The 11,668-nt window shown below is 34.9% G+C and overlaps 1 protein-coding gene across 1 annotated transcript; it reads right to left on the minus strand.

Moving 5' to 3' along the window:
* Positions 1-2,405: 2,405 nt before the first annotated feature.
* LOC113334134 (FACT complex subunit SPT16-like) lies at positions 2,406-4,739 on the minus strand. Its single transcript, XM_026580486.1, has 2 exons — positions 4,609-4,739; positions 2,406-3,947 (listed from the first exon to the last, which is right to left on the minus strand). The coding sequence occupies exon 2, from the start codon at positions 3,932-3,934 to the stop codon at positions 2,807-2,809; it is 1,128 nt and encodes a 375-aa protein (XP_026436271.1). The 5' UTR covers positions 3,935-3,947; positions 4,609-4,739; the 3' UTR covers positions 2,406-2,806.
* Positions 4,740-11,668: the final 6,929 nt, after the last annotated feature.

Here is an 11,668-nt window from a genome sequence, read left to right on the forward strand (position 1 = left end):
TTTCGCCTATTCCACTTGGAATTGGGAATCTAATGCATTGATGTAATGTTGACGCTACAACTTTTATCGTATGCACCCATGGTCTTCCCAACAACATATTATATGGCGATTCTATATCAACCACACATAGTGTTATCTTCGTTTTTATTTCTCCCAGCAATATTCGCAACATTATCTCTCCTTTTGGTTTTGTAATTGCTTTGTTAAATCCATGTATATTGTATGTCGGACGCGTCATTTCTGCATCTTTGTATCCCATAGCCTTGAATGCACGATAAAATAAGATATCAACTGCGCTTCATGTGTCTACCAATGTTCTATCAATCGCCCATTCCTCTGATTTCTTCGTCCCTTCACTGTTTTCTCTTTGCTCAGCCGTTATTGTAATCACCAATGGATCCGTTCGCCTTCAATTCTCTTCCGATATTTCATCTCCCTTTTGTCACATTCCTTTAATGGAGATTCTTTATCCACCGTCTCCACCTTCTTTCCTTCATAAGGTCGTTTGTGTAATCTTCCTGTTATTCCCGCCTGAAAATCCGCATCGGAGATTGACGTTTTAGTTATAGAGTTACGTTGTATACTTCTACCTCTTCCTCGTATCTTCATAATTCTTACTTTCTCCGTAGATTCTTCCTTTTTAATCTTTATCTTCTCCATAATCTGAGGATTTAAACACTTGAAACTATCTTTTTGATACTAACTTTCCAGAATTTCTATAAAACTCACCAACAGGGTATATCACTCCTCCCTGTTTCTAGCGCCAAAATATAGTTGCAGGAAATCCCACAACCACATCCATACAAGAATCTGAACAATACTCTAAGAAATCATGGTGGAGGTCATTTAATTATTCATTCTTAAAATTGAATACAAGATGATATGAAAACTCTAACTTGTTCTCCAAATAAACTTTCTCTCTCCTAAGTTTCTTGTCTATGCTCTCAAAAAGATCTCTCCAGTTACATGGTTAGAGCAATTCCTATGGGATGAACAAACTTAGAGTTTGTTCATTTTGCTCCCACCATGGGATGAACAAACCAGGAAAATGGATGTTCAAATGAACAGATCTGTTCATTTGAACATCGAGTTGGAACATCAGAAGCGTCTGCTGTAAGGACGCGGGTTCTTGCCAAAAACGCCGGCGACATTCCCAGTGACGCCCGCGACATGTTCAATGACGCCAACGACAAATCTAATTACTTACTACTTTTTAATCCTATTTTATCTCACTTTATCCTATTTTATCTCACTTCATCATATTTTTTCTCACTTTAATCCTATTTTATCTCACCTAAATATTATAGTTTATTTTTCATCTTTATCCTATAAACATTTCATATTAAAAAGAAATACTAGTGGGGCCCTAGAAAACCAAATTTGTTCATTTTGTCTTGGTTTACCATAGTGGAGAAACCTGTTTGACCATCCACGTGGCTCAACAAAATTTTGAATTTGAACATTACCATAGGAACTGCTCTTACTCCTCTCTTTATATAGGGTATCACATAGTGGATGACAGCTAATACAGCCCCTATTTTTGGATTTACTGTGCGTTACTATCGCTCATGTACGTTTACTCAACTCGCACACTCTTCAAACTTCGCATAGATCTTCACACTTTACTCGTGAATGTGCTGACATCACCTGATACGTCATCTTAGTTTAACCATGTGCGAAGGTCTTCGCTCATCATTGTTTCAGTTAGACAATAGATGTGTCATATTTCACTCCTACAGGTTTTTTTAATTTTTGATTCAGTTCTTAGTTTTAAGTTATCATTCTTAGTTTTAAGTTATCATTCTTAGTTTTAAGTTAGCATTGTTAATAAAAAGGGTTAGATGTATGTTAGGACTGTGAATCAGTTAAAAACTGCAGGGAAGGTCTCATGGCCAGAATCTGCCGAGAAAATAGCCAGAACTCAGCCATAATCCCTTTCTCTAATAATATTTATTATTCAAGGTGGTGGTCTCGTCAAGTTCTTCAGTCGGTCCTCCTACCGTGGCAACGGTTGTACTAGTTTTTTTTTTCTTTCTTTTTTTCTTTTTTTTTTCTTTTTTTTTCTTTTGTTTTTTTGAATTCTCGTGAATTAACAACCTCCGACAAGCAAATGGAGAAAATTTGGAACTAGTGGTGATGCTTTCTCTGTTCAGTCATGTTCGTTATCGTTTAAGCTTTAGTATTATAAACCTTGAGATTGAGCCTACCTGTCCTTAAATGAAATATGGATTTGCAAAGTCTCAACCTTTCATCCACTTCTCAGAAAAAAAAAAAAAAAAAAAAAAACGTTGACCCTTTTCATTGCATCTGCTAGGTAATAACAGATGACTCATTTGCATCTCAATATTACGAGTATATCTGCAAGCACATTGAAAAAAAAGAAGTGACACTTATATCTAAAATCATTAAAACAAAACAATGATCACTGAAACAGCATCTGATCAATACTATGAGTATCTGCAAGCACATTCAAAAAAGACGCAACACTTCTCTGTCTAAAATCATTAAAAGAAAACAACAATCACTTAGACAAAAACAAGAGTAACATTCAAGTTCAACAATAATGCTAATAAAGAAGCTCCAACATATGTTTAGTTATAACAGACTACTCATCTACTAACACAAACTTCGTCTTGTAGAATAAGAAATTGACAAACTGAAAATTGGGAGAATATCTTCATTACTGTAACATTGGCATTATACGTAATAACTGTGTGCACATTCAAAAGAGATATACCTTTTTGTCTAAATCAACCTTCATCCTGATTTACTACCATTTCTCTCCCCATCTGACCAGTCACTCCCTTCATCCCACCAATTTCCTCATCGTCAAAGGATAGTCGTAGTCGGACGAAGTATAACGATCCTCGAGTTCAAATTTATCCCATCCACCCATGTTTATGAATTCCTCCGGGAGAGCTGCTATTTCTTTCACCTTGGCCTTCCAGTCTAACTGTTTAGTGTTCACATAGTACTTCACATTACCATAGTTAAGACGATCTTTTATGTCAACAAGTGACTCTAAGGCGATTGATTTGACTTCAAGCACATTTTCCTCATTGAAGTCCCGAAATATGACTGTCATATCAATTTTCCCAGGTTCGAGCAGCGCAAGATTAACAATCTCAATGTCCCTTAGTGGGAACACAGTGAAAGGCTTAGACACTTCAGGCAAAGGCCCTACAAGAAAAATTAGGTCATATGAAGTCAGGGCAAAGGCGGTGTCTGAGCTGACTGTTGATCCCTTCCAGTGAATAACCCCTTCATACTTCTTGTCAATCTCATCAAATAAACTAGGTGATGTAGGCAGGGAAATCCATCGAGCATGAACTTCCTCGACAAACTTCTTTAAACGTTCGTCATCCGAGCTGTTTTGCTTCCCTTTCTCAATCTTATTTGAATCATGATCAGACATCTTCTGTCCCCGAGGGCATTTCACCAAATGGAATTCAATATCTTTTGGCTTTCCTGTCCACTTTTTCAAGGGGCGGTGCAAGTGAAAGTGTAAGAGAGGCGTCCCACCCTTGCCCCCAAGTCCGAAGAAACAACTTTTGATATCGTCAAAATAAAAATGCTTACGGAAACCAGAGGCCGTATATACAAACCCGTTTACATGGACTTCAAGGGTACCGGTAATGGTCGCTCGTTTTCCACCTTGGCCTCCTAACTTGGGAAAGATAATAACATCAGTTAGCCTTATTACCCGGTGTTTTTTTTCTTGCACCAACGAATTAGTTCCAACCAGCGGATAAAATATCTCAGAACTATCTGCTCCGCCGCACTGAGTAGTAGGACCCAACAATCTTTCTTTATCATCCATCTTCAACCAGAGAGCAAGTATTGCCTGATTTTTCATACGCATCTTCTCCCTTTCATCCTCCGAGAATGTTCCAACAGATGGAATACTTTGGGGATTTTCCAATAGAAGTGCCATTGGAGTCTGAAGTCTGCAAGACATGATAAAAAGAAACAGAAAACAATTTAATCCGTGGGGAAAAAGTGAATCTCCAGAAACATCACATAATGTTGCGTCAAACACAGGAAACATCTATCTGATTGCCAGTAGATGAAAAAAAAGGATGAAATACCAATACGTATCATGAGATTAACTAATGTACCAAGAGATAAAGTACTGGAAACAGTTGGCTTTGACGAGGAGTTTAGAGATTATAACCAGTAGGAAAAAGTACAGAATTGTCTGATCTAGAAGTCTTGTGTTTTAAGATGGTGATTGAGATAATCAAAGACTGGACTAAACACTCATGTAATCTGTATAGTGTGAGACGCTAGGCACCAAGCCCTTTGCCTCGCCTAGGGTCTAGGCGCGCCTTAGGCGACTAGGAAAGATGATAGCTAGGCGCACCGCACGACTCGCGTTTCACAACATAAGATGTAATTACCAGTATAGATCTAAACCAGGAAAGATGATCACCAACAATTGTATCAGTTTCCTCTTATCTATTAGCTAACCATGGACAATATCATTTTGAACAGAAATTCGAAACCCTAGATCGAAAATTGGGGGAAATCAAAGGGAGCTAAAAAAAAAAAAAAAAAAAAAGCTAAGATCTAAAGAAATACCATCTGCAAAATTCGTATCGTACATACCTAAAGCGTTGATCAGAAGAAAAAAATCTGATTTTTGTGATCTCGTCTACCTATCAACGGAGCCTTCAAAACTCTTCTTTCTTCTTTCTTCTGTTGCTTTTTCTTTTTAACGATAACACGGGATACAAAGAAAAAGAAAAAAAAAAAAAAGAAAATGTCTTCCTTTATATACCCCTAGAAATTGTTACCAATTGTTACCAAAAACAGTTAAAAACTTAAAATTTGATTGGTAAAAAATTGTGAAAAAATGGAAATTGTTGTAGGGCCTAGGGTTTATGGATGTGCGGCCCAACTAGAAGCCTTAGAGTTTCGTATATAAAGAACCATTTTTTATGGACTATGGTTTTTTTGGGGGACCATGATCTTATTAGGCCAACCTCTCTATACTTATAAGGGGTGTCCTAAAGTTTGGTAAAATACACATTTACCCTTTACTTTAATTTAAATTAAAACTAACCTAATAACTATATAAATCTAATCATATATATCTAATCTAAATGAATCTATTAACCAAAATCAAAATCAAAAACAAAAATAATGGGGAATCGAAATTTTTTAGTTTTGAAAAATAAATTATTCTCTTCTTCTTCTCTCTTTCCTTGACGTTCCTCGTTCGATTGAAAAATCATTATTAACCATCAAATGAGTTGAAAATGGAAGTTGCAGAGAGAAGTTCGGCTACGAATTATGTGAAAAACTTTGTCGAACTAACCGAGCGTAATGGAAATGATGAACATGAAGAACAGTTTGGCTATTTCGCAAAAAAAAAAATCCCAACCAAACCTTAGTTCGGTTAGTAGCAAAAAACATTTCCCAACCCAAAAAACATTTCCCAACCGAACCTAATAGTTCGGTTATTTGCTAAAAAAATTTCCCAACCGAACCTAATAGTTCGGTTAGTTGCAAAAAAATATTTCCAATGGTTCGGTTAGTTGCAAAAAAACATTTCCCAACGGAACTGGTCGGTTCGGTTACGTCACAAAAAATGTTTCTTAACCGAATTTTAAGTTCGGTTTGATCGTAAAAAGTTTTAAATATTTTTGTAACCGAAGTATTTAATGGTCACACCAAATATATAGTTCGGTTTGATCGCAAGGAAAATTTTCATTGTAACCGAACTTCTTCCTGGTAACTAATCATTACTAATCATACTAATCATTGCTAATCATACTAATCACTAATCATTAAGTTTGTTTTTGGTCATAAATTTGGGTAAACGAACTTAATCGCAAAAACATTTAAAATTTCTCGCAAAGAAAATTTTCCATTTTTTTGTAATAGAGCTTCTTAATGGTAACTAATCATACTAATCACTAATCATAATAATATTAATTAATAACTAACTAATCATTAAACTAACACATTTAATTAAGGACAGTAAATTTGGTATTAAGAAAAACAGTTAGATAAGGGGTGACTTAGGATTACTTATAATGTCTTGCCTAAAATAGAATCATGGTCCCCACAAAAAAATCATGGTCCCCAAAAAATGGTTCTATATAAAGGATAGGGAAAATTATACTTAAGGCCGAAAAAAATAATATTCTTGTTGTTAGGACCACAATTAATTTTAGTTCCATGACACCCATAATAGTCCACGAACCAAAATCTAGAAGAATGAATTGTACATTGTCTGTGATGTTATTGGTAGTCTGTTTCACAATTGTTGAATGGTGTTAGAAGCCTAAGAGTTTCCTATATAAAGGATAGGGGAAATTATGCTTAAGGCCCGAAAGTATATCCAAAAGTTTATGTTGCCAAATGGTGATTTTTAAATTTGAACGATTTCAACGGTTCGCATAAACATTTGGATTCTTATATAATGTTGATCGGTTCGTCCACTTGATGATGATATCTTAATGACTTCTTGTATCACCATTGAAAGTTATTTTAAGCATGGTGTGAGTTCAGATATTAACAACCATGACTTATATCCAGAACTGAAAGTTTTAAAAAGTTGTATGCCAGCCCAAACCAGTAAAGCAATTGAAGTGTTGAATTTCTTAAAAGATATGAAATGGTGTTATCCAAATGCGTTTATATCATACCGAATTTCATTGACAATTCTAGCGGCTGTTGTCTCAGCCGAATGAAGTTTTTCGAAGTTGAAGTTGATCAAAAGTTACCTTCGGTTGGCGGTGTCACGAGTAAGATTTAGTGGGTTAGCAATGTTATATATTGAGATTGGGATGTTCGATAATATTACTGACGATCTCGCATCAAAAGGCAGGAAAAACGGTTTTTGTCATGCGACAAGCTATTTTCTTTGTGTTTTTAGCCTCTCTTTTTTGGCGGTTCATATCTTTTGACAATATGTAATATAATTTGTACCCAATTGAAACAAAAAAATTATTTTTACTTATATAGACCCCGTTTCAGTAAGTTCTCCTAGGGCCTCTAAAAACATTGCTACGGCCGTGACTGTGGGATCAGGTTTACTTTCCCTCACATGAAAATGATAATAAGAACAACCCAAAACATATTTTTGGCTCTAGGGTTCGGCTACGATGGGTATGTGGCATATACTTTGTGTATAAGGCCCTGTTGTTCGATTGACACCTCCCCAACTAATAACTCCTGGTCAGAAAACGGTTTTCTATATGTTTAGTTATTGAATTTTAATTTTGCTAAATGAAATTGCATATAATTCAGGGAGGTCAATGTTTTTACTTTCCACAAAATCATTTCGTACAATTCATGTTAAATCCTCTTTAAGTCAGAATTTGTTCAGAGTCGTGCTGTGACGAGGTCACCCTCGCGACAGCTTTTATAAGGGTGCATTTTCAGGCCGTTAGTTATAGCATCCAAGATGAGAGAAAATTTAATAAGTAAATATTTATAAAAAAAAAAATTATCATTATTTTTTACACATCCCTTCATTTGATTTTTGGTTCTTTTTGGTCCGTCTAAAAAGGTTAAATCTATACACTCGGATTCCTCCCCTTTTCTTCTTATTTTGATTTTTTCATCTTCTTTCTTTGGTAAATCTTTTATGTGCATACGAATTAAGAAACAAATCAAATTAATCAGGTTTATGGAAACTGTAGCTTATTTTAGAATAATCACTATGCCCTTGTATATGATAAGCTACGTACATATCTGTCTTTTTATGAATTATTATGAAAAATTTTGGTCAAAAGGGGAATCGATGAACATATGGGAAGATGGAAATACCAGGAGCCAATAATCCTTGTAGCATAGGCATGGAGAAAACTATGACCTGATTTGATGATATTTGCACCTTTAACAGCCATGGTGTTGTTTAATGGAAGAAAGCCGATTATGGCTCTAGATTGATAGGAATGTAAAAGAATTACAGCACAAGGATAATCGTCTTGACAAACATATGATCTTAGGTTACATTTGCATCTTTGTATTTTTTTTATTAATTATACGAAAATATGTAAATCAAGAATTCATAATTATGTTAAATATAGTCATATTAAGGCAGAGAATGATCGGAATCTTCTTTAGAGAATAGATCTAATCTTTTAGAGGGACTAAGGAGGAATAAATATTAAATAAAAAGATTGTACAAAATAATAATTAAAAAATAATTAATTATAAAAATTGATTAGTTAAATTTTGGCTCAAGATACATATACATCTTGGATGTCATATCTAAGGGTCAGAAGTTGCATCCTTATAAAAATTGTCACGAAGGTGAACTCATCACAGCACGACTCGTTCAAAAGCGAGCAGCTTAGAAGATAGACTTGATGTAGGACCTGACAGATAAGTGGAAGACATATTAATATGATTATATTCAAAACCTCTCTGACTAGATTACAAAAAAGAAGAAGCTAAATTAGCTATTATGATCATACTGGGTTAACGAATCCTGATTTGTTTCAAACCAATACACCATTTTATCAAACAGTTAAAAATGTAATATTCATTTAATAAATAAATGTACGGTGCTAAGTGGTGATATCTAAAGATTTAAGAAATTTCCAGATAATTTGATAAAATATATTTTTGCATATAAAAAATATACTTTATAGATTTACGAACATTGGGAATTAGATGATAATTTGGAGTTAGGAAATTGAGAAATAGTTTTTAGGTAGAAAAGTTTCTTGAGTAAATAGGAATTAGACGACAATTTGGAGTTAGGAAGTTGAAAAAACGAAAATTTATGTTCAGATTGACATGTAAAGATAGCAGAAAAGGGGCCTCATACTCCCCATACCCACTGTAGCCGAACCGACAGAGTTGTACTTTGTGAAAACTACAGGGAGACCCATTCTCCCTGATGTTTCTACTGTGAAGCCCACGCTCCCAAAACTACAGGCGCGCACCCAAATTCTGGAAAAAAATTATTCTCAAACCCAAAATATATAAAATTCTGTTTTTGTCTTTTTTTTTTCTTCTTCTTCGTCTTTTTTTTCTTTTTCTTCTTCTTCTTCTCCACTATACCTAGATCTCAGAAAAAGGGAGAGATTCGATTGATTTCGAGAACAAATTCATGCCTAAATTCGATTGATCTCAACAGCAGCACCAAATCGTCTTCTTGTTCGAATTAACGACGAACACTCTTAGTACCGATTCTCTTCATTACAATTTAAATTCACTACTGTTATTAATGGTAGCAGCAAAAATCCCTAAATGGGTTTGTAGAACACGGTTTGGTCACCATAGATTTATGATCAAAACTTGTTTTCAATGAAGATTTTGAAATGAATTTCAGATTTTTATGAAACTCTCAGCCGTGAATTGAGTTGGAGTAAGCAATACTGGATGAGTTGTGAAGAAGGTTTAATTGCAGATGATGGTGTAAATACATGAAAGAAGATGATGGTCTAAATACATGATTTTGACCAAGAGCCCCCGAATAACTGAAAGATAATGGTTTGTGTGGGAGTTAATGAAACATGAAAGAAGATGGTGATGTGGTTATGACTGCATAACATGTCATTCAGTCGAGAAACTGTCTGCATAACATGTTATGCATTCGTGAAAATGGATGCATAACCTGTTATGCATCTACAAAATTTGTTGCATAACTTGTTATGCAGTCCAGAAAACCTGCATAACCTATTATGCAGGTTTAATTGCAGATGATGGTGTAAATACATGAAAGAAGATGATGATGTAGATACATGATTTTGACCAAGAGCCCCCGAATAACTGAAAGATAATGGTTTGCGCGGGAGTTAATGAAACATGAAAGAAGATGATGATGTGGTTATGACTGCATAACATGTCATTCAGTCGATAAACTGTCTGCATAACATGTTATGCATTCGTGAAAGGTTACACATCTACAAAATTTGTTGCATAACTTGTTATGCAGTCCAGAAAACCTGCATAACCTGTTATGCGTCCGAAAATATGGCTACATAATGCATTATGCAACGAGAAAGTAGATGCATAACCTGATATGCATCCGTAAATACGGATGCATACTGCATTATGCATCAATTTTTTATATGTACGGCTAAAATCAACCAAAACAATGGTTACATAACTTGTTATAGATGCATAACTTTGTTATGCAGAACATAACTTGTTATGCAGTCGAAAAAATGATTGCATAATTCGTTATGCGTCTGCAGAATATGTTATGCATCGTTTTTGGTGACTACATAATGGTTAAGTATCAATGTTTTCAAAAAATTTCCCTAAAATGAGGATCACCTCCGATTTTTTCGTTAAAAACAAAAATTTGATATTCTTGTTTGTACTCGTTGCGTAGCTCTTTTAAAAAGATTTCCAACGATATAAAATTTGTAAAATCTTAAGGCGCGGATTTTTAGATATGTTATGTCCAAGTTGCGCTGCCAATTATACCCCTGAAAAGATAGTATGCATAACGAGTTATGCCTGAAAAGATAGTATGCATAATTTCATATAATTATGGGTGTCACGGTATACAAAATTAATTGTGGGCCTGAGAACGAGAATATTATTTTTTTTGGGTCTCCCCCTAATTTCCCCTTGTACTTTCCAGTGCCTCTGTCACGTATAATGCTTATACTCGGCCCAATAGACGGATCGTATGAGGCTTTTTGTGTTGGTCTCCGTCTGCCAAAATTTTATGCTTTATTCATGGTGGATACATTGCTCTGGTGAAGTCATTTATAAAGGTCCTGGCATAGATATGTGCACATAGTCAAAAATTTCCTTGTGGGATCATAAGCTTTGTTTTGGTTTTCTTCCCATTGACAGTGTTCGATGCCACCTTGTTGCATGATTTTGTGCCTTTCAAACGAACCCTGATTTTAGGCATACCTAAATTTTTCTAGGAATACAAAATAATAGTCCCATCTTGGGTGACCTTATAAGGGGTACCCTATAGGTAGCTCAATTACTTATATACCCTTAATACAAAAATCTAAAATCAGTTTTCTAAAAAATCAAAATCATCTCTTCTTCTTCCTCCTCCTCTAGCCGAACTCTTCATGCGAAAAAAAATTCATCATCGTGATTAATTGTCGATTCGTACAAATTTGATCGTCGATTAAACTCAACCACATAATGACTAGTACAAAGAAAAGTAGGGACTAGGCAAACCAAATCGTCTTCTAATCCATCAATTGAAGAAGAAGAACCAATCGAAGATGAAGGTGTAGAAATTGAAAATCAACCACCAATTGAACCATAAATTGAACCAACTGCATCTCCAACTCCGGAAATGAGGATAAGAAAGTAAGTTTTACAAACCCAATCTCCTATTTATTGTTTTTCATCGATTAAATGACAATTACATTGTTGGGTTCGGCTCAAAATTGAGTTGCGTTTTTAGCCGAACTGTTCTTCACAAAGGCAGTCGAAAAAATGATTGCATAATTCGTTATGCGTCAGCAGAATATGTTATGCATCGTTTTTGGTGACTGCATAATGGTTAAGTATCAAGTTTTCAAAAAATTTCCCTAAAATGAGGATCACCTCCGATTTTTTCGTTAAAAACAAAAATTTGATATTCTTGTTTGTACTCGTTGCGTAGCTCTTTTAAAATATTTCCAACGATATAAAATTTGTAAAATCTTAAGGCGCGGATTTTTAGATATGTTATGTCCAAGTTGCGCTGCCAATTATACCCCTGAAAAGATAGTAT

The sequence above is a fragment of the Papaver somniferum genome, unplaced genomic scaffold (assembly GCF_003573695.1).
Source record: "Papaver somniferum cultivar HN1 unplaced genomic scaffold, ASM357369v1 unplaced-scaffold_135, whole genome shotgun sequence".
In the NCBI taxonomy this organism is placed as follows: domain Eukaryota; kingdom Viridiplantae; phylum Streptophyta; class Magnoliopsida; order Ranunculales; family Papaveraceae; genus Papaver; species Papaver somniferum.

Coding starts and splice junctions, on each gene's coding strand:
- LOC113334134 (XM_026580486.1), bottom strand. CDS start 3,934: ATGGCACTTCTATTGGAAAATCCCCAAAGTATTCCATCTGTTGGAACA.